The sequence below is a fragment of the Pleurodeles waltl genome, chromosome 3_1, assembly GCF_031143425.1.
Source record: "Pleurodeles waltl isolate 20211129_DDA chromosome 3_1, aPleWal1.hap1.20221129, whole genome shotgun sequence".
Taxonomy (NCBI): Eukaryota; Metazoa; Chordata; class Amphibia; order Caudata; family Salamandridae; genus Pleurodeles; species Pleurodeles waltl.
In genome coordinates this window covers 1,927,971,420-1,927,995,748 of record NC_090440.1, presented here as the reverse complement: position 1 = coordinate 1,927,995,748, position 24,329 = coordinate 1,927,971,420, and the positions used below count along the sequence as shown (strand labels likewise).

The 24,329-nt window shown below is 45.3% G+C and overlaps 1 protein-coding gene across 2 annotated transcripts in view; it reads right to left on the bottom strand.

Moving 5' to 3' along the window:
• Nucleotides 1–24,329, bottom strand: part of FOXN1 (forkhead box N1) — a 400,073-nt gene that overhangs the window by 25,585 nt on the left and 350,159 nt on the right. For both annotated transcript variants that reach the window (XM_069226168.1, XM_069226170.1), the window contains exon 7: nt 14,194–14,290. In XM_069226168.1, the coding sequence (XP_069082269.1) occupies nt 14,194–14,290 (97 nt within the window). The remainder of the gene's footprint in view (nt 1–14,193; nt 14,291–24,329) is intronic.

Genomic DNA, 24,329 nt, shown 5'->3' with positions numbered 1-24,329 from the left:
CCTGCTTTTAAATAAAGCAGTTTTTTTTTTTTTGTAATGCATCTCGTTTTCTTGAAAGGAAAACGAGATGCATTACAAAAACAAAAATGAAACGTTTTTGTTTCATTTTTTCAGGGCTGCCCTGAAAAAATGTTTTCAGGGACATTCACAAAGTTGGAAGAGGTCCCATGGGGACCGCTTCCCTATTGCGAATGTGTTAGCACCAGTGTGACACTGGTGCTAACTGCGATTGTTTTGCAACCGCATTCGCGGTCACAAAACAATCATACATGGGACTGCGGGACGCAATTAGGAAGGGAACACCCCTTCCTAATTGCGAGTCGCAATCCTGTTTTGCGATTCGGTAAAAAGTTTACCGAATCACAAAACTGGCTTTGTACATGGGGAAGTGGTTTTTGCATGTCTCAAACAGCCAGGGGCCAGATGTAGCAAAGTTGGGAATTGCGACTTGCAATTTGCAAGTCGGAGCGACTCGCAAATTGCAAGTCGCAATTTCCAATGCAGAACGGTGTCTCAGACACCGTCTGCGACTCGCCATGGGGTCGCAATGACCCACCTCATTAATATTCATGAGGTGGGTCGCAAATTGCGGCCCCATAGCGAGTCTAGGCACTCGCAAACATGGAGGCCTGCTGTAGTCAGCAGACCTCCATGTTCGTGACTGCTTTTAAATAAAGCAGTTTTTTTTTTTTTAAGTGTAGCCCGTTTTCCTTAAAGGAAAACGAGCTGCACTTAAAAAAAAATCCGAAACCTTTAGTTTCGGGTTTTTTTCAGGGCAGGAAGTGGTCCCTTGGACCACTACCTACCCTGAAAAAATATTTGTGGGTCCATTCACAAAGTGGAAGGGGTCCCATGGGGACCCCTTCCAATTTGCGAGTGGGTTACCATCCACTTGAAGTGGATGGTAACTGCGACACCATTTGCGACCGCACATGCGGTCGCAAATGGTATTGCATACCACTCCGAATCGCAAATAGGAAGGGAACACCCCTTCCTATTTGCGATTCTGAAATGCATATTGCGAGTCAGTACCGACTCGCAATATGCATTTCTGCATAGGGAAACGCAATTAGCGAGTCGCAAACAGCAATTTTTGCCATTTGCGAGTCGCTATCCGTTTCCTGCATCTGGCCCCAGATTTGCTGTTTGCGACGTGCAAAAAGCTTCGTACATGTGGCTCTTAGAGTCTCTGAGGTTTTCGAACCCGAATCACAGGATTATTGTCTCCTGCAGATTTGTACTGCATTTGATAAAGAGTTTTGCAACATGGGTAATGACAGTGTTTGTCTTCCAATGAGCAATACACCGTAGTTCATTTATAATTGCCTTTATCACACTTGTATATATTTTTGATGCTGTTTGGCAATTTTTAACCTTTCCACCATGAAAAGGACTTTAACGTCTTGGTTCGATCAAACCGTTGGCCGGGGGAGGGGCGTGCCCAGCAAGAAGGCCGAGTTCTATTGATGTTTTTTGGGCTCAGTTTACCGCCAGGCCATCCAGAAACACTTGTGTAAGGAAATAGCTGCAAAAACAAGATTGTTTTGACATGGTTGATTTGTTTTTGAACGGCACTCCTGATTTGCTGATTGGGATACACGGCTGGTGGCCTGAAAACGATTTGCCGTTTCCCACTTCCACTATCCTTTTTTTGTGGGGGTTAGAAAAAGCCTACTTGCAACATTTTAATCAAAGTTGAAATCATGACACCTTAGGAGGTGACATTTGACATCAGCCTTCTGACAAATTTTAAAAGAAATTGGTGTGATATGGTAATAATTGAGGAGGAGCTCCAGAGCCGCCTTGGTCAGGTGCTTTAAAATGGGAACGGACACCTGTTACCAGGGTCGGATTGGGATCACAATTAGGCAGGGGCACTCCCCAAGAAAGTGGCCCACTTTCCCAAATCTTTATTTTATTGTTGTAGTTTTATATAGGGTGAACTCGGCCCAAAGGCACTGGAACAATTACCAGGAGCACGAGTAACAGATCAAATAAATTTTTATTTTAGGGAGGTAGATTAAGGGGGTCATTCTAACTCTGACGGGCGGCGGAGGCCGCCCGCCAGAGTTCCCCCCTCCAGAACACCGCTCCGCGGTCATTAGACCGCTGCGGTGATTCTGGGTTTCCCACTGGGCTGGCGGGCGACCGCCAAAAGGCCGCCCGCCAGCCCAGTGGGAAACTCCCTTCCCACGAGGAAGCCGGCTCCGAATGGAGCCGGCGGAGTGGGAAGGTGCGACGGGTGCAGTTGCACCCGTTGCGAATTTCACTGTCTGCAATGCAGACAGTGAAATTCAAAGTGGGGCCCGCTTACGGGGGCCCCTGCAGTGCCCATGCCATTGGCATGGGCACTGCAGGGGCCCCCAGGGGCCCCACAACATCCCATACCGCCATCCTGTTCCTGGCGGGCGAACCGCCAGGAACAGGATGGCGGTATGGGGTGTCTGAATCCCCATGGCGGCGCAGCGAGCTGCGCTGCCATGGAGGATTCAGAAGGGCAGCGGAAAACCGGCGGGAGACCGCCGGTTTTCCTCTTCTGACCGCGGCTGAACCGCTGCGGTCAGAATGCCCTGCGGGGCACCGCCAGCCTGTTGGCGGTGCTCCCGCCGACCCTGGCCCCGGCGGTCTAGTACCGCCGGGGTCAGAATCACCCCCTAAGTGATTTGCCCGGAATCACTGGATGTGGAGCTGCCGCCAAACATCGGAGATATTTCCCCAGCTCCAAGGTCAGCAGCTGTGAGAGCATAATGCTACATCCAACGATTTATTTTTCCCTGGGGAAGGTGGCCTTACCGCGAGGCCTATGCAAACACTCCCCCAACCCTCCACCAAGGCCTTAAAGACACTGAGACTGAGGTAACAACACCTGGCCCCTAGCGAGGCCACTTCTCTTATTCACCCCCTCCCCAGCCCAAATAGCCTCAGGGTGTAACCTGACAAGCTCGGGTCAAGAAAAGCACCGGGCTGCTGGTCCCTGCTAGGCCCCAGAATTCTCCCACCCTCCCCACGCCCGCCATGGCCTGAAAGTGATGGCCCAGCGAGGGATGATACTGCTTCTGGGCTGAGTGGCCACAGGAGGCAGGGGGCCTGGGGTGAGAATGCCCTAATAGCCAGTTTGACAGCATGGCAGGGTAGTGCCCATTTGGCTGGCACCACATTACAATAGGCTGATGGTGACTGAATAAGACAGTAAGTCTCTGTGGGCCGGTTTGCAGAGGCCCTAAAAAAATGTCCGACAGGTGACCCTGAGGGACAGGCCCATCACCCAATGCCCAAATGCCTACCTTCCCAATCAGAACCTGCCTGTTACCGGGAAGCACCATACATTGACCCCAGTGTTGCCCTGTCTAAGGGGCGATAGGTTCAACTGAAGTAGTTGCTTGGCACTACTCCTTGAGGACAGCTTTTGAATCCAATCTTGTGCCTCATATTTTCATTAGGTGAAGAATTTATAGGAAGAAGTGTCCGTCAGAAAGGATATCCTTAGGGTGGCAGTCTGAGTTGTACACACTGAAAATATCTCCAACGTAGGACAATCACTCATCCGCTAGTCAAACACATCACACTTCCAAGTACAAAGGCATTACAATCACTTGTGACAGAAGCCTCAGTATAAAGTTGAGGTGCCCATTGTAGATAGGAGTGGTTCGATTCGGAGTTGTTCGATTAAAATAACTGTAAAAACACTGCAGCAATATTTTAACGTAGATGAGGTCAGGTTTTAACACCTTTTTGAATTTAAAGAGATTGATTTCGTTCTTATTCTAAACAGACACATTTTTAGGGTAGGACTTTTTTATTATTATTTTGCACAGTTGGGTTCTCATTGTTTTTTCATGTTTTCTATTATTTGCCCCACCTCCGAAGTTGAGCGATGAGTTTGCTCCTACAGTGAAATGTTTATGAAAATCAAAGAAGATCCCATAACGGAGATCTTACTTCTGTTGCTAGTTCTTTATCACTGGAATATTTCTATTTCTAAACAATCAACCCTTCTCCCAATTAACTCAACGGGATAACTTCATATGAATCCTTAGATCCTCAGTGGAGTGATTCCATCAAAATGATCACCACTGTAAACTTTTCTATGCCTGGCACTGCGATATAACTAAACCAGAAGTGACATCCCCTGCGTTTTGGGACAGCTGGTGGTTTCATAAACACAAAGCTGTCTTAACTGACCAGACCGTCCGTGGAGATTCTGAAATGGTGCCCACTTCACAGAGCACTGCGGAAGCACCACGAGCACTCCTGGTGAGGACTTTCTGAGTGAGATATGCCCTTGTATTTCTAAACCACCGTCAAGCCAGAGCCGAGCTGCAGAGAGCTGCCAGTAGAATCTAACTGTAACATGCCAGTCCTGTATCAGCATGTTCATGTCAGCCAGATCAGTGTGTGTGGCGGTGACATTTGCTTCCTGCCTTCCACCCCTCCCCTCGCACTGCTGGCCATGTCACACTGCTGAAAGCCTTACATGTGGAACTAAGTGAGTATATGAAATCCTGAAGCTCCTGTTGACCCAAGCACGCTGTAAGCTTAATCTGAAGATTCTTACCATAACAAGAAACCTGCCTCATGTTATGGGATCATATTACATCATAAGATCATACCTATCTGCACTACGGTCCAAGACCACTTCACTGAACCCCATGACTATTGGCCCCATTTTGCACACTAGATGGCTTCCTGGAGTAAGAACATGTACTGTTGTACAGTGGGCACTATGTACTTGTGATACAGTGCTAAAACAACTTCGCTGAAAGTGCCACAGCTATGGCTATATCTTGTACTGATCAATAAATTATAATCTTTGGGAATGTAGTGCTGTCATAGATCAGACTGTGCCAACATTGCAAATAAATACGACGTTCAACGCTTCCGACACAGCAGATATTCAACTGTGCTCACTATGCAAAAAAATCAGTTAGCACCCTTACCGTGGGCGATTAGCAAAAGGACTAAAAGTCAGAAAAAAAATTCACTAAACCATCTAATTCCTGACCTTCTAGGCAAAGACAAATCAGAATCTTTTTAAAAAGTTGGTGGGGGTGTGCCTTATCTAGTGAAGAAAACCAAAAGATATGTATGCCTCATACAAGTGATGGGCATTTTTAAACATCTCAGGGACTTAACATTCAGGGTGGGTGAGACAGAAATGAAGGTGAGCATGCTGGGAGACTCCTCTCTGCAGCTACAGAAACAATATGACATAACCTCAATTCTTGGACTCGTAGATCCCTTGTACCTTAGGTCTCTCTCTTGAGAATTACAAAGTGAGATTGCAGACTGTGTTTATTAATAGAAGCAAAAACTGTGATATTCTCCATGACCGTTTGACCACATACTTAGCAGGTCTTATCCCATATGAAGAAATCCTTATGGTTGGCAATCAAGTTCAGATGCCCTGTTCACATCTAGCTAACATTTAAGAAATATAGTTATGATAGCGTGGTTATGATGGTAATGGCGATTGTAACTCTCGTGTCACTCTGTTACTACCCTGTAGGTGTTGCCCTACTATGAACATCTCCTTACAAAACTGAATCTCCTCAATCAAGAACTGCTCTAGAGATTCTGCTGAATTTTCCATGAGTTCATGTATGACAACCTTAATCCTGGTAGTGGTCAACTGCCTTTATAATGAATGTCATACCAGGCTGAGAGGTATATTGTGCCACAGTATACCACAATTACTTCGCGGTATACCTCGGTCCATGCTGATGTCAAGGTAGTATATAATTGGCTAATGGCTGTCTTTACAAAATTAAAAGGCAGCCATGTTCTTTTTACTACACCTTTGCTATGTTCTGGGTTAGGTTCTTAAATATAGAAAAGTAGTAGTTTTTTACTGTTGCTCTCAACCTATCTAGTAGAGTCTTCTATCCGCAGATTCCTTACTTTAGAATATTTCCCTGGCATCAGGCTGGATCCGGAAAACTTTTGATGACCAGTACACCAGTGCTGGCGGGTAGCAGCATTCAGCTCTGCATGGCAGCATCTGTGTCATCCGTGCCAGAAATTAAGTGCATGGGTCCTATATAGGCATGACCCCAGCGCACTGATGTCACTTCTTTTCTTTCTGCCCCAGTCAGCGCTGATCTAGAGAAAGCTACCCCCAGTCACTTTTTGAGTGACCTTTTTTTGACCTTTTGTAGGATATTTTTCGAGACTTTGTATCATGGTCTGAAGGATGTCCACCAAAATGCAGGTCTTAAACCACATAGTGCCAGTCACCACCAAATGTCAGCAACAGACCCGCATTTGGTTTGCCTGAGGTGTCTGGAGTGTGAACACAACACTAAGATGTGCGAAGATTGCAGTGCCATGCATCATAAGGTTCTGAGGGAGTGGTCTCTCAAGCTCCTAGCCGCCCGACCCTGCAACGCTCTAGGTCTCGGTCACAAGGAAGGCCCCAAGATTGTTCATGGACTCGTACCCAATGATCATTGTCCCACTCCAAGCCATTAGAGATGTCAGGTAAGTCCCACAAAAAAAAGAAGAGGTAAAAGAGGTCTCTGACTTCGCTGCACAAGTCTTTGGATGAGTTGTGGGGCTGTCTGCGCTCAAGGCCTAGTTCTATAGTGGAGACTGCACCTGGGCTGTCTCTGTGCCTCCCTGAGTTTCAAGGAGCCGGAGTGACCCCTGCCCAACTAAAAGAATTTTATAAGCCATGCACCTCATCTTTGGGCAGCTCGAAACCTGTTGTGTGCTCTCGGGCCCACAGGTCCGGGAAGGGCCCCTGTGGGTTTTCCACAGACTGGCTTGCCAACGGTGTCAGCTGGGCCCCTAAGATCCAGTGATGGATCCAGAAGTGTGCAGGTTGAGCAACCTCAACATTCCCCAGCGCCCGCTGCAGTAATCATGCCCCTGGTCCACAGACGCCCATTAGTGATCCCGCCCCCATCATCATTCCAGACTTCAACAGAGTCAGAAGGGTGTCGTCCGATGCCTGTTCCGGCGTCAACTTGGGGCAGACTCCCCATGTCGGAGCCAGTGACTTATTCCTATTCCAGAGGAATCTGGGCTCCACATCAACTTGTTAGAGCTACAGGCAATCCGGTTGACATAGAAAGCCTTTTCTTCCTTCAATCAGGGGAAGGCTGGTACAGGCGTTCACCACACCACTTCCAGGTGGTATTGCAACAAACAAGGTGCACTGGGGTTGTGGATCGTTTGTCAAGAGGTTTTGTGTCTCTGGACATGGCTGGAGCACCAGGGAGGATCTTCTGTCACAGCAACAGGGTAGGGCTCTGCAGCCGAACCTGAAAACACTTCACCTTCATGTGGTGTGATTGAAAGGTCCACTGGGCCAGCAGGCTTTTAAAAAATTTGGGGGTGTCACCCCCGTCAGGGCGATGGAGTAATTTACTACATCACCCTGGTGGAGGACGGGCAGTTTGCCAAAAATAAATTGGGCCCTTTTTTCTGAAGATAAATGCTTTAACCTTTGCCATAAACCTCACAGCCTTGGAAATGCAGACCTGGCTATTGGACTGAGCTTAGCTGTGATGTAGCACAGTTAAGAGTCTACAAGGAATATCTGTACTGGACTGCACCCATTGCCTGACTGCCAACTGGCATGGTTGAGGGAGGCAGAAATGCGATCAGGGGTGAGGGAGGAAGTGGGTGATGTTATCTGCAACCTAAGCTATCACTTTGCTGAAGCTAGTCCAGTGCATTTTGGGATTCCATGATTTTTTACTGCTACAGGTCCCAGGTTTTCAGGTCTTAAGTTCTTTTAATGTCCTTCTCAGAAATGTTCACTTTTTAACACAAAGAATTGAATTCAAATCTGCCATCCTATGTGGTTGTGCGCATAAACTGTTTATTAACTTATCAGGTATTTTTTATAATCAGGTTTGTTTGCTTAAACATTTTCAATTCACTGATCCATGTATTTCTGAGACTGGGTTATTCCTTCATTGGGATGTACCCAACTCAATTTATAAATCTCTGATGGGATTTTATCACAATTTCATACTGCTCTTCATTGAATGTTCAACATTTTTTTAAAGATAAAAATATTAACTCCATTTGCTGGCATGCTACTCTGAGTACATGTTTTGTCAAGATAGTACAAATAATAAATAAAGTTCTGCATGTAATTAAATGCTGTTTAAGTCATCCTTGACGTCCCTTTTTATATTAGTTAATGAAAGATCTTACCTAATCCCTTTCATTGAAGGTCTGTACAATGCCATGTTCACTCACCATTGTTAATATGTGTTCTAATCTTTCTTAAAAATGTAGCTTGTACCTACTTATTTTAATTATTGAGTGATGGAGTAGACTGTATTTACTTGGTATGTGTTGCAGTGTTAGTATGATTCACATTCTTATCCAGACTATTTTAGAAGAGTAATGTGAGACAGTTGTTTGTCCCTTTAGTTGTGGCATGGAGGTACTGCTGAGGTTGATTCAGAGTGGGAAGCTACGGTTGATGTGGTCCTCATATTGGAACTGTTACATGAGTCACAACAGTTGGTGGATATTGTTGTCATGCTATTGAAATTGTGTGTTCATGAATGTCCTGTTCGGTTAATTTGACTTATTATAAATGTCATTGAGTGGCAGCATGGGAACCAAAAGGGTGTGAAAAAACGAGAAAGCAGAGTTTTCGAGACAACCAATCGACCTGAGGAGAATCAATCCAAACTTGATTCACTCTTAGACTTTAACGGAAACCTCTAATTAAAAATTCAGATTATTGGGCAATGAAGCCACTATTTAGGAGGATATCTCAGCATCCCGTGGTGTTAAGATTGCTTTGCTATTCCAGATTGTGAATAAAGTTCTATGCTTTTTTTTAATAAAAAGAAAATAGTTTAAAAAAAGAAATATAACTGAATGACTATTGCTTTATTTGGGTGATTATTTTCTCATACTCTTTCTGGGACCAACCCCACATCACAACCTAGAGTAAAGTTGCAAGCTTTTGACATCTTCGTATGGAAAAGGAGACTTGGCAATTCTTCTCTCAAAGGCTTTAGGACACTTGTGACAATATATTGTTCTGACAGAGGATATTTTCTAGTAGGCACTTGCTCCGCGAAGACCCAAAGAAAGATCCCACACCAATTTCTGAAAATGTTGCACAATCGTGTGCTGCTATGTTTAACAAAATGTGATTAGCCTAAAAAATAATTTGTACCAGTTGTCCAGGATCATATACTGAATGGAACATTCAATGCACCAGGCACAAAAATGAAAATGAGGGTAGAAAATCTCAACAACCTTTGGAACCTAATTGTAGAATGACTTCCAAACCCATTACCATACAGGTGAAATAACATTGTTACAATTAAAGGTATCCTAACGTTTACAGCATTAACTGAATATTTATATGAATTCTGACATGCAAAATTGCACCATTTTCTCTTTGCGCTAATTGTATATGACCCTCTATGACTTTGTGGTGACTATTTTATTAGAACATATGCATTAAAGATGGTATTTACATGTGAATGTGTTCTTGAAAATATCCTGGTGGTTTTACACCATAAATGTTTTTTTTTTTAAATCACATCACAGGGCAAATGTTATAGATATATTATATAATGTGTTAGAAATTGGGTCTCTAGTTGGCAGAGGTATGCACCCTGTCCAAGTAGGGAACACAATCCTAATCAGGGTAAGTCACAACACAACCTAAATTATCCTGTGGTCATCCTCCGGTATCTTGGCACAGAGCAGGCTGGCTTAACTTAGAAGGAGATGTGTAAAGTGTTTGTGCAATAACTTAAACAGTAACACAGTGAAAATACCACAAAACGTACTCCACACCTGTTTAGGAGAATAGATAATATTTATCTGAATAACATAAGACCAAAATGACAAAATTCCAATATGCAAAAGTCAAGATAACACTTAATTTTTTTTTAAACGAGTCTTAATCCACAAGAATCAGTGGTTGCATCTTTTTAACACACAGTATGTGGAATGCGTCAAAAATAACACCGCAGAGGAGGAGATGCACTGGAAACTAAATCGATGGGTTGGTCTTCCCAGTGCGGCAAAGGCGATGCATTGTTTATTTCCATGCGGCAAGGTGATGCGTCAATTTCCATGAGCGCAGCCTTGGTTCCTCACTGCGCTGCAGGGATATTTTGATGCTCAGGGAGGATGCAGGGAAAATCCAGAATGTGTCGGTAGGATGTAGCAGGTGCTGCAGCGATTGGGTATGTGATGCATCGCTTTTTCAGCCACGAGGCAGGCGGTGCATCAATTTTTGCAGGCGTGTCGATTTTCCGACACACTGGATTTTCGCTCTTTGGTAAAGCATTTGATAACCCTGAGACTCCAGAATAGGAGGCAAGCTTAGTCCAAGCCCTTGGAGAGCACTTGTGGAGGAAGGCAGAGTCCTTCCAGCAGAGTCCTTCCAGCAGAGTCAGGGGCCAGCAGGCAGCAGGGCAACAAGCAGGAGAGCAGTCCTTCCAACAAAGCAGTCCAGATGAGTCTTTTGGGCAGCACGCCAGTCACTCTGACAGAGTCCAGTTGTAGGTCCCCAGGTGTCTGATTTGGTGGGGTCACCGACCCAGTATGTATACCCAAATGGGCCTTTGAAGTGGAGGAAACTTCAAAGAGTTGTTTTGTAGTGCACAACTTCCCCTTTCAACCTAGCCCTGTCTGCCAGGAGATCTGTGGGGGGTGACAAGTCCTTTGTGTGTGGTCAGGCCACTAGCTTTCGAAGTGTAAGTGAGGGCTCCTCCACCCTTTCTGCCCAGGTATACCCATCAGTATGCAGATGCAGCTGAGTGTCCTGTGTTTATGGCTGTCTGGGTGAAATGCACAAGGGGAGGTGTCAACCAGCACAGATCAGATGTGTATTGGAGACAGGCTGTAAGGCACAGAGAGCAGTAAGGGCAGAGAAATGCCTACTTTCTAAAAGTGGCATTTGTTAAATAGTAATGTAAAATCCAACTTCACCAGTAAGTAGGATTTCTCACTACCATTTCAACAATACCAAACATGACAAGGCTACTCCTGTCAGATCGGGAAATTGCCACTTAAAAGTATATAAGGGAAGTTACAGTGCTGGCCTATCAGAGGAACAGGCTTCACAATAGTGAAAATCGACTTTGGGAATTTTTCACTACCAGGAGATGTAAAACATATAGTACATGTCTTGCCTTTTACTTACAGACCACCTTGCCCTATGGGCCACCTAGGGCCTACCTTAGGGGTGACTTATATGTAATAAAAATGGAGTTGAAGGCTTGGCAAGTAGTTTGAAATGCAAAGTCAAAGTGGCAGTGAAACTGCACACACAGGCCTTGCAGTGGCAGGCATTCTACATGGTTAAGGGGCTATTTATGTGGGTGGCACAATCAGTGCTGCAGACCCACTAGGAGCATTTAATTTACAGACCCTGGGCACATGTATGGCACTTTACTAGGGACCTACAAGTACATTAAATATACCAATTGGATATGAGACAACGTAACCATGTTTTAGAGAAAGAGCACATGCACTTTAGCACTGGTTAGCCGTGGTAAAGTGACCAGAGTCGTGAAGCCAACAAAGGCATGGTCAGAAAAAGAGAAAGAGGAAGGTAAAAAGTTTGGGGTGACCCTTTACATAGGGCCATTTCCCAACATAATGTTAGAGATGAGGGTCATTTTTCTATGACCTTAAAATCCAATTATGTGTGTGGCCTGTTTAGTGAATAGATATGACTCAGGGATTCTGAGAACATCCAATTTTTCCCCAAAAGCCTAAAACTCTGCAAGCAAGCACTCTCATAGAAGGAAAAACAGTTTGAAAAAGCTTATTTATTTGAGAAGGCCATTTGTTCACCTTCTGGGTTCACCCCTGTTACTCTTTCCTTTAGTTTCCCACAGGTGGAGGCAGAGGGAAACAATGGAATCATTCCTAGTCCAGGATGGGGGTTTAGTGGATTCCGATGGCTGAGGTGTAATCCAAGACAACTTTTGTACTTCTTCTGAAGGCTATATTATTGTTCCCAATCCATAATGGCTCATTTTAGAATAAAAGGCTGCTGTATTCAGGGGAGGGTGCTCCACAACACAGCCAACGTGTTTTTTTCGTTGTGTTTTTTTGCCACTTGTTCTGAATTTGTGCCCCATTATTTTCACAGGTTTTTCCTGGGTATCAAGAATATTTTGCAAGTCTTGCCTGCTAGTCAGCATTACCAAATTCAAGACAGAATTCTAAGCCCAGTCCGGAACCTTACTTGAATGGAGTAATGTCCTCACATTTTAAAGTTCGCTCACTCACGCATTTCTATTCTCCTCTGTCTTCATTCCCCCCCCCCACCCCGGGGGATGTTTCTTCCTGTTTCCCTTTCACTGTCTGTAGTTAAGGTCAACTGTCCATGCTTATTTAAACAAATTATGGGCTTGATGTACAAAGGTCTTTTGTGGTTGCAAGCAAAGACTGTAATTAAAAAACATTAAAACAAAAAAATTAGTTGGATGCACGAAGGTCTTTTGTGCTTGCAAAGACTACAATTAAAAAAAATCACAGAATTTGTGACCGCAGAACATCTTTTTGCAATGCACAAACCAGTGGCGGACGGCAGTTTTAGGCGGGAGGGGGCGGGCAGGAGGCACACACACACTCATTCTTTCACGCACACATGCATGCACGCACATCCATTATCATTATCAACACTCATCAACATTCAAACATACATGCACGCACCAAACATTCATTTATAAAGATCACACACACACTTACCTTCAGCCTCGCAGGTCCCAGGATGGTTGGGACTGCTGCCTTCCAGCCAATGAGGGAAGGCAGCAGTCCCAACTTCGTCACAGAGTGGGATGGGGTCAGTGAGACTGCTGATCCCACCCCACTCTGTGACGAGGTGTCACTGATTGACACTCACTCTGGGCGCTTCAGGGCTTTAACCTGAAACACCCAGGACGAAGTCAATGGGTGATGCTTCCCTCATCACCCAGGGGAAGGCCTCGAGGCACCTTTGCTGAGCCGAGGAGGTCACGCCCACAGGAGCTGTAACCTCTTCAGCCCAGCAAAGTTCAGCTCGGGCAGCCAAGAGTCTGCGCAAATCGCGCATGTCTCGCTCTGGCTGCCTGACCTGAACATGAAGAGTGTCTGTCAGGCTGATTTTTGCTCAACCTAACAGCTACTCTTCATGAGGGGCAAAAGGTGGGGGGCGTGGCCCCTCCGCCCTAAAGGACGGGCCGCGCCTGGCACAAACGTCTTTTGAGGAGTCAGAAACATGTTTCCAGTTTGTAAAAGGGCTTTCGCAAAAAACGAGAGGACCTGAAAGGGTAATCCCCCTCCTATAATGAGATGCTGTGGGATGTGTAATGGCTTGACAGCCATTGCTGTTGCAAACCATTGAGTTTTGATGGTTACTTATTCACAAAAGCTTCCCTTTTGGAAATTGTGTTGTGCAGCATCCAAGGATGTCATTCAAGAATGGAGACATTTTTTTTAGGAGCAACACTTTTCCCTTTAAGGAACACAGACTGCTTTTAAAAACAGATTCGCAAAGTACATAAAGTGGTAATCCTATAGTACTATTTTACAGACTTTTACATGTCTTTTTAATGGGCCTCAAAAAATCTAAAATGTGTATACCATCGGAATATACAGGGAATATTAATGTACAATTACTACAAACAAAAAAGATGGTGCCCCTTTTGCACTTTTCCTAATAGGGTGTGGGACGTTTCAGAGCCTATTCACAAAGGCGTGTAAGAGTATTTAAAAAGGAAACGTATAGTTCTACTTCTGGTATTCATGAATGCTTTTACAAATCGTCCATCTAAATTGGACATGCTGAGAACGTTAATACAGGGATAGAGCGGTAGGCCTGGAGATCCTTGTTCAAAGCCATTCATAGAGGGTCGCTAGGTGACCTAGTTAATTTCCATGTAGCAGACCTCTACAAATATACATTTTGACATGTGACATAAGTATATCAGTCGCATCAAAATGCTCAATTTGCACCAACCATCTGCCACCCGCCCAATGAGTCATGGGGCCTAAGTTGCCAGGTGATTTTACCTCGCTGGTGGCTTTGGCAGTGTTTTTATTTGTTGGATGGTTGCCTGTATGCCAGTAAAATGTATATGAATTCTGCAAGATTGAAGAAAACGGACTTTGTACTAGATAAATTAACTGACAACTGTCAAAATACTTAACATGGCAAAAGGGAAATATCTTCCCTAAAAAACAGCTGTTGCAGTCAAGACTCACCTTGAAGTAGGGGAAGTGCTCGGTCATGAAATTGTAAATCTCGCTGACAGGCAGGCTCCCGTTCTTACTGTTTCTCAGCGCCATGAAAATAAGAATACTGGGCAAAAAAAGAGAATAGTTTGTCTTTACTTTTTGGATATTGGCACAATATCAGAATGTGTTGTTCTTATTCAGTGAAGTGAAATTTTCACTTTAATGAGGGGCCTGCAAAGGGCTTTTACCAACACAACCCTGTACAGGTGGATACACAAAAGCAACACAAGGAAGACGCTGTTCAGTGCAACAGGCGTTATCACATACCCAATAACGTCATTTAGGGGTCGAAATGGGGCACTATTGCGATCTTGCGACGCCTGGCGCTGCCCTTGTTTCCTCCAGCAGCTATGGTTGATAAGAAAGCAGCATAAACAAAAGCACTCAGACAGAATTATAGTGCAAAAATGAAAAAGAAGCGTTTTAAAATACTACTACTTCTTCTGGCTGAGCTATCCGGAGAACCAAACTGTTACAGATGGTTTCAGTTTGACCATGTGTCAGCCACAGTTGTCACCCAGCAATCAACCTTTAAGGCTTCCCTTACAGGGTGTTGAGCCTGCTTTGCTCCAACATGAAGGTGGGCCACGGCTCTAGAGGGTGCTCACAGTAACCAGCATCAAGATTATTCAATATGCTGATGATACAAAACTCTACTTGACAGTCTTCTCTGCTTCAGACATCCAGCTCATCAAAAACTTCTTGCACATCAACCGGACCTCAATGCCAAGTGATTACATGAAGCTCAACCAAACCAAGACAAAATTCATGTTATTTCCCAAGAATAACAAGCAAGAAACAGTACAAACCTGACTCAATTACATGAACCTTGATGGCTTCGAACCCCAACTTTCAACGAATGCCAATTTATTTATATTCACCCTGGACACCAACCTCTCCCTCAAGGAACACACTGCCAAAAAACAAAGATGGCCTATTACAAGCTCTCTCTTCTAAAGAACGTCAAACCTCTTCTTTCAGAAAGAGATTTCAGAACTGCTATTCCAGCTCTCACACTCATGCATCTGGATAGTCGTAATGCAATGCTCCATGGCCTCCCTGTCTCCTCTCGGGCACCCTACATGCTTCAGCATGTCTCATCCAGAGACTAAAGAAATATGATCACATCACCCCCATCCTGATGTAAGTTCATTCGTTCCCCTTGCCCACCTGACCCATCTTCAAAACCAGTTGTATCATTTACAAAAACATCACAACCAGCCTCCTCTACTTATCTTTCAGAGAAGCTCACAATCTCTGATGGTTCTCGGCACACCTGTAGCCAAGACTGCATGAGATTGCAGACTAAGAAGTGTAAAAAAGCAAAAAAAGAAGACAGCAGGCTTGGATCTAGAAGAACATCCCTGTATCCATCAGGACTAGTCCAACGTTACTCCAATTCAGAAAAAAAGTTGAAGACTCACCTCTTTAAAGAAAACGACATCACAGTACATTACCTGTCCACAACCCAGCTTCCTCTCCTATTACTCATTAACTTTATGCTTGTTTTTGACCACGTATAGTAGTCTGCTGCATTTTGTCTAGGTTTGCGCTATAGGAATCACATATGCATACATATATACATACGTTTGATTTTAGATTGCATTTCTTCTAAATCGTCATGGGCTATCAATAACCATAAAGTAGATCCAGTAATTCCTAAGAGTGGCATTTTTTTTTTGCCACTTGCCTTGTGTGTAGACATCATGGCCTGCCACGTTGACTCTGACTACTGAGCTGATCATCCACAGAGAGACTATTGTTTATTTCTCCTTGGCTAAGTCCTACTGTCCTGGAGAGTTGGGGAGTAGCAGAGGAGAATGTTATGTACTATCAACATCTCCTTGGGGTTGGTGGTTTCTTCTGAATATAGAGGAGGAAAGTACGCATATGAGACAAATGGACTCCACAGGTCCCAAATGGTGGAAATGAACACCAGAAAAATCAGGGGATGAATAAAAAAGACTAACTTGTTTGGGCAACCTCGATTTTTAGACCCCATTTCTTCAGTGCTGCTCAAGATTTATACAACATAGATAAAGTGTGAAGGCTGTTGAGCTATCCCTTTTTTGGGCTATATCTTCCCATGCTGCAGCTGGTTTCACTTTTGAAAAAAACTTATGATACCTTGTGCTCTCCAAATCCACCCTTATGGCCAACACAGTCAATTTGGGAGACATTAGTGGGGTACTCACTCTCATGCAGGTGTTTTATAACACTTACTCAGAAACATTGTAGTACATAGGACATAGCCAAATTGTGTTATAAAATGTCCCTTGTTTAATATACTCTCTTATACAATGTGCTCTAGTGGCATAACCAAAGGTCTTGAGCTGACTTCTGGAGTGGTAGATCTTATCGAAAATATGTAGGTACACGCTTTAAACCTGTCTTAATAGTAACCTCCCTGGGATACTCCACAGACTCCTCCTAGTTATCATCTTCTAGATTTTTTATAATAAATTTAATTTGGCATTTTTAATCACTAAACAATACAGATAAACTGCAGCACTTTCAAGTTACAGTCCATAATGAAAGCATAGAAAAGACATCATGCAGGTGGATGACAAAACACCAGCCTGTTTTCAAGTTCTGATATTGCAATTGAGGGGAGGAGAAGGGAGGGGCGTGTGGCCAACCACCAGCTATGATGGTTACCTGAATTAGGAGCACCAGTTCCCGGCCCTCAAAATCCATCCAAATCTGCAATAATATGGCACTGTTCACCCCTACTTTGTGGGGTAGCCCACAAGGGACCTTATCCTGCCTACTAGCCCTCAATACAGCACCGAACTGTAAGTGATGTTGCCGAGTACTAGCTGCGGGCTACTGATGAGGCCCACTGGGCTGCTCTGATCCACACAAGGTGGTATGTCTTCTGCTGGGACCCCTGGTACCTGGTCCTTTTGGCTGTACTGACTGCCTCCCCCTTGGCACCTGGCCAAGAATCAAATACTTCTAGGTTGCCAGAAGCAAGATCAGCAGTTATAAATATAGTGCAGCGCCTATGGGAGAATGCCCACATTGAATGCTGCATGATGTGGCCAGAGTCCTGTGGGTGGCACGGCCTGGTTGCAGCGGCCTCTATGTAAAACCGTGTCCTCGTGGCCTGTGGACTGACTTTCCATGTCACAAAATCTCTCCACCACTTCCTATCTGCTGGCACGTCGCTCAGCCCATCTTTAGCTGCTGGGGACTGATCTGACTATATGGTGCTGCATTCTCTACTTTCTTCAGGGCACGCTGGCTATGGTTAAGAATCTTTCTATTTCCTCACTAGATTGACCAGTCAACATTTAGCCTAGACACTGTCTAGGGGAAAATGATGATTTGCTATGCCTACAGACTGGCATTTTCTTTCAGACTATGATGGCTGTGTTCTCTAACCACCCTAGCCTGAAAAACGTCTGATTTGCATAGCTTCCACAGCTGATCTCTGCCTTTTGTTGGCTGGCCCTGCATGGGTTAGACACAGAGTGACTGTCCTATTTGTTTTAGCTGTGACTGCTCACTGGTTCCTGTGGGAGGTTCCTCCTTCCACTGTTCACCAACATGTGGACTTGGGAGTTGGGCCTTCCTGGCCCCTTTTTCCGGGATCTTCATGGGCAAGACCAACCCAAAGTAACCTAATTGGGCCTGTGATTCCAGGCGCTCGGGCAGATCTGCCAAGAGTTTAAAGCCAACTCTCCCAATTTACAGGCTAAGACCCCCACTCCAAATGAAGATCAGGACATGTGTGGTATATTGCTTGAGATGTGGTTGAGCCTCCAGCACAAGGAAGGTAAACTTGACCATTTAGCAGTGCAGGTTGACCAAATGAAGGAGAGGCTAGATAACCACAGCAACCATCTTGAAGCGGTGGAACATAAGATCTCCGCAATGAAGGATAGGGCTGGAGAGCTGAAGGACGCCAATGCCTGCCTTGAGCCAGACGTGTCCAAGATCTTGGTGAAAAATTACAATTTTGAATCATGTCCCCAGTGGAACCACCTCTGCTTTGTTGGACTACCTAAATCCATCAACACAAGCAAGATAGAAACCTTGATAGAACTGCTGGGGGTACATGCTTGGTAAACACAATTTATTTGTCTTTTCAGCAAAGATCAAGTGCATAGGGTATTGGACCACTGTCTGCAAAAACCCACCATGTCCCATTGTGACCCACCTTCATAACTACTGGGACCTCAATGCAGCCTTATGCCTTGGTGAGAAGCAGAGGTGCCTGGAGTACCAAAACTCAGTAATCTCCATCTATCAAGACTGACGGAGGCGGTCCAGGAGGCTAGGCGAGCTTTCACTGACATGACTAAGCTCCAGCTCTCATAAGCGATCAAATACACAATGGCCAAGCTACGTCTCCAATTTGAAGGGCACACTTTTTTTCACCTCTCACAAAGAGGCCATGAAATTTGTTAAAACTACGTAGCTCCCACACTCGCCCAGATTGACACTCTACTGATGGCCTGAACTTAAATTACAATTTCACAAGCAATTTGGAATGATTTTTCGATCAGTGGATGTGTCAACTAATAATTCCTATAGCACTGTACCATGTTCTCTATTTGTAATACTTACGCGGGGGGGCATCAGGTATTCTTTGATTACAATGCCAGTTTATCCCTGTCCGTTTTAGGCTCCAACCTCATGACACGTTGATTGAACCTTACTGTTGTGCCAGTTTAGCCAAACACATTTATTTAACTTCTTACCTCGGGGACCGCCCCTTGATGATAGACACACACCTGTTACTCTGTGTGTGGTAGGGGTAGCTGGTGCTGGCTTTTCCCCGTTGTGTTGCTTACCAGTAAATTCTGAGATTCTCACTGAGAGTTGGGCAATGCAGTGTTAGTGTCTGATCACCTGGAATGTCAGGGCAATAATTAACCCTAAAAAGGCACGGCTGATCCTAGCTCATGTTGGAACTGAGTTACTCTACTGCGGCGGGCCCACACAGATCCCTCCAAACCTTACACTTTCACTGAGAATAAAGTACAGCAGATATGCCAGGGGTAGCGAATAGTAAACCGCAAAACGCTATGCTTCAAATCAGATGAAATATACACGGACCCATGTGGTCACTTTCTGTATATCTCAGGGACAATGAAAGACTGCCCTCTCACACTCACTGCCTCACATGCTCCATATAAAGACTCTCCAGAGTTTTTCTAGCCTGCGTTGCATCACTGCCGACCACGAAATGACCAATACATAAAACGAGGAGGTGATTTTAACCTCACCTTAGACTTCAGCATGGAAAGCACGTCCCTCACAGATTTAACAATCCTAATGGGGACTCTACTCTACTATTGGCCTGACAGGAATTTGGCATCAACTCAATGACGACAAAGAGCGTATTTGTTTTATTCCTTGTTACACAGCTCCCATTTTCGCACAGACTTCTGCCTAACTTCCAGCAAGTCTGTTGAGCGGGCTCAGATTGTACAACACCTGCTTACCTGGGCTTTATCTAATTTTAAGTGTACCTGTCAACCATAAGAAGCCACAAAGGCCTGCTTCTTGTGCTATAAAAACACTTCCTAGGATTGAGCAGGGGGTGGTTTTGATACATAGAAAAACTAGGGGCAGTCAACCATTTGTAAAACATAGCTTTTCACACTAAAACAGATTAAGTTGCCCCCGTTAACTACCTAATTTCGAAACCTGTTGATAACTGTCTCCAGATTATGTCTTAGAATCATTTTGTCATCTCTCATTACATATGATCAGAAATGCGTAAATCCCTCTCCTTTAGTCTTCAGCTGGGAAACTGTTTGCACTGCTGGGCACAAGTCATTTAGTTGGTACGGTTCAGATTTCTCCCCAATACCTGAGAAATGGGCAAAAACACCTGCATATCTCCAAACGTCGTTTACCAAATCCATGCTTGTTACACAGAGTAAAATATTATTGCATATTGTGACATTCTGTGCTCTCATTCTTAACGCCATCTGAAAGCTTTTTCACTAACGCAGGCCCAGTAGACCAATGGCTCTGGCATTAGGGTTAAGAAGGGAATCTGTGTCCTTGCCCTTCTTTAATGGAAAGGAACGTGAAAGGACACTATGGCCCTCATTACAACATTGGCGGGTAGCAGGAGGCCGCCAATGCGGCCTGAAATCCGCCGGCCGTAGTTTGACATCCCCGCTGGGCCAGCGGGGAGTATGGCCATAACATTGCAGCCGGCTCCTAATGGAGCCGGCGGCAATGTGGCAGGTGCAGCAGCACCCGTCGCAAAATTCACTGCCCGTAATTTGGGCAGTGGATTGCGCAATGGGCTGTGCATGGGGGACCCTGCACTGCCCATGCCAAGTGCATGGGCAGTGCAGGGGCCCCCAAAGGCCCCCCGAGTCACCCATTCTGCCAGCTGTTCCAACAGCTGGCAGATGGGGACTCGTAATCCCCAGGGCAGCGCTGCTCTGGCGGATTACAACCGCCGGGTCCGCCATGGCGGTCCTGGTGGTATGACCGTGGCGAGACTGCCACGGTCATAGTGCGGGCTGTAGTACCGCCAACCTGTTGGCAATACTACCGCCACTTTTGCCCTGGCAGTCAAAGACTGCCAGGGTTGTAATGAGGGCCTATGAACCTTAACTCTGCGCACTGACAATCTATGCAGCAGCTCAATTAACCCAATATCCTTGTACCCAACATCCTTGGACCCAATCCCTTTCTATCTAGGTTTGAGATGATAAAGGGCGTTCCCAAGAATCAAATGCCTTTTCACCCTCCAGAGTCAGAATCGTCATTAGTTTAGTCGCCAACTTTGTCATATTTTGGAAGTTGTGCAGGCTTCTAAGGTTCAGTCTAGTTGCTATTTTTTAGACAAGAAGCAAGATTGTTTAGTGTTTATTAAAGCCTCCACCATGCCCATTATCTGTTTATCTATAAATTTTGAGAGGACATTAGTTTCAGTGCTAATGAGAACGGGATGTAATGCCTGCATTTCTCTTTTGTTTTCCCTTTCTTATGGATAAGGGTTAATGCTGCCATTCTAAGGTCTTCTGTCAATATTGTTTCTCTCAACATGTCCTAGAAGGCCTTGATCAGGTGTAGTGGCATATGACTTGGCTATCTCTTAAGTAATTCATCTGGAAAGCAGTTCCAATATTTCACTGTTTTTTTTTAGGCTACGAACTGGAAGGTCATCAAGAAACTGTAACATTACCCCAATCTTAAGAGTATTCCTCATGTCACAGAAGGTTTTAACCTGCTTTTATACTTCCCTTGTTGCTATTTACCTTAGCACATCAAGTTTGTGTTTTCCCTCACTTCTCTAACTATAAGTTCCTTTTCTACCTTTTTAATAATTACCATCCTCGCCTTCATATTCACCGATGTTAGTGCAATGATTTTCACTACCATAAGTCACTTCCTACAATGAAGCCTTGGACTTAATTGTTCATGTGTTGTCCGGACAATAGATAATGGTTTGATTACGTACATTTAATATGTCATCAATTGCTTCTGGGTCCTGTAGTCCCGTATGTCTAATTGCCTCCATCCATTCTCCTCTTCCCTTGGGCACACATCAACATTATAAGTGCAGCCTGATATAATATACTCCTAGCAAGGAATTCAAGCCCTCATTACAACTTTGGCGGTCTTACAAAAAGACCGGCAAAGACCGCCAAAGTGCTGGCGGTATTTGTGGCTCCCTATTATGACTTTTCCGCTGGCCCAGTGGAAAAGTCACATCAACATTGCAGCCAGGTCATTGGAGGGTAGTACGGTGAAGGATTTTTAGTTGCACGAGGCCTATGCCAGAATGTATGGCCATCTCCCTTGGGGAGGCCAGGACCTCCACCCAGTTAACATCTTCAAGACCCCTAGATTGTGTGCCCAGCACTTGCGCAAATGGTGTCAGGACTTCCAGAGCATTGTGGATTAGTTTGTTATACGTCAGTGAAGTGCTCTTACTGGCATATATTTGTCTAGGAGCATTCCTCTATTGGTGATGAGTCTGGCAGTTCTGTGCCCTTCAGTAGTGCCGCCCTCAGTGCATGTCAGGCCTGTAGATAGCAATATATTTCATTAGAGGCTAACTGATAGTCTTGTCGTAAATCTGGAAAGGAGAGCACATCACCCTTTTGCCATAAGTCCCTTTACTCTGGAGATGCCAATCATGTCCCACTTGTGAAAATCCGGGAGGTGTCCAAGTGTCCGCCAAAGCAGTCATATCCCACAGGGACGTGGCCCATGTGATCCTCCCCTTCCAACCTAGGGCGCGGGTTGCTGCATGCCAACCTCTACCACAGTTGCTGCCGGCCCCTTGAGTTTCAAACTCCTGGGAGGCCCGTAGAGTGCCCTTAGGTAACCTCCTTGCTGCAACACTAACCTGTCCAGTTGCTAGGCCGCCTCATTGGACGGTCTATGGGCCCAGCCGTTGATACTGGCCACTTGTGCCACCCAGTAGTACAGTTGGATGTCGGGCAAGGCCCCTCCACCCTCGTACGAACCCCATGTCAGTTTGCGTTGTGCTATTCACACTGGGCTGCCATCCCACAATAGAGTTCTGATCCCACTCAGAATATGACCTGTTTGTGGGGTAGAGTGTGTTCTGTAGAATGTATAAAAAATGGGGCAAGGCCATCATTTTGAACAGAGTCCCTCTACCCAGGAGTGCCAATGGGAGAGACCTCCAATGTTGGACATGCCATTTCAGTCTTTTGAGAGGTAGTGCCAGGTTTCGGTCATTAAATAATGTTGCGTTCCCGGTGACATACAAACCGAGGTAGCGGAAGCTCTCAGTAACCAATTCTGCAGCGCAGTCTGGGGGTAATCTTGGTGGTTGCTCCTGTAGGGTGTAAATTTGAGATTTCCGACAATTGATCTTATACCCTGAGTATCACCCAAATGTATGAAATATCTGCATTCATCTGCCTGGTGTAAGCCAGGGTCTGTGACATAAAGCAGTAAGTTGTCAGCATATAAGGAGATATTGTCCTCCCAAAGTTCTGTCCATTTTTTGCTGCAGACCAGTGGATCTTGCTCTATCCAGGCTGCCAGGAGTTCTAAGGCTAGCACAAATATCAAAGGCGACAACAGACAACCCTGCCGTGCACCACGCTGCAATGGGAAGACCGGGACAGTCCCCCGTTCAGCCTTACTTGGGTGAGTGGGTCTGTTTATAGAAGTCATACCCATTCAATAAAGCTTGGACCAAAGCCCATTCTAGCCAACACCTCAAACATGTACGCCCATTCAACCGGATTAATGCCATATGGGCATCCAATAAAAATACAAGTGCTAGCTCATGCAAGTAGGAAGCCCTGCTCATGACGTTGTGGAGACGTGTGGTATTACGATGGGGCATAGTACCTGATTGGTCTGTGTGTATCAAGCCTAAGATCACTTTGATGAGGTGGGTCTCTAGTTCCTTGGCCAAGATCTTGGCCTCCACATTGAGGAGAGATATTGGCCTGTAGGAGGCACATCCTTCAAGTGGTTTCCCCTCTTTCAGGATCACAACAATAGTTCCAAGATGTTGGTCTCTGGGTAGTGCCCCCCCCACTGGTGGCTTTCTACAAACATCTTCAGGAGATGAGGTGCCTGCTTCTGTGTCAGTGGTTTGTGTAATTCAATTGGCAGTCCATTGGGACCAACCGCCTTGCCCGAGGACAGTTCCCTAATCACTTTTGCTAGCTCCTTGGTTGTAATCTCCTCCTCAAGGAGAGCTCGCTCTGGAGCAGGGATCTGCAGCTCTAGGTCAGTGAGGAATTCCCTCACATCCTCCGCCATGGTGGATACCACATGGGAGTACAGTTGGGGGGAGCAGGTGGCAAAAACATCTGCAACTCCCTGACTTCCTCGCACAAGATCACCCTCCTGTGACCGGACTTCTAGCACCCAGTGTCTTTGCTGTTCCCTCCAATCGAGCCAGTCCAGTAGTTTTCAGGCTTTGTAGCCTATGTCAGACACACTGTATTGCGCTGTTTTTTGGATCAAACAGGCCGCTTCTATTACTACATCTCTGTATTCGTGTTGTTAGAGCGCAAGGGTGTGTCTAGCTTCTGTGTTGTCTTGTTGTATCAGACCTCGCTCCGGTGCCTGCAGTTCGCGTTCCACTAAGTCCAGGTGGGTTTGCTTATCTTTCTTCTGCCCGG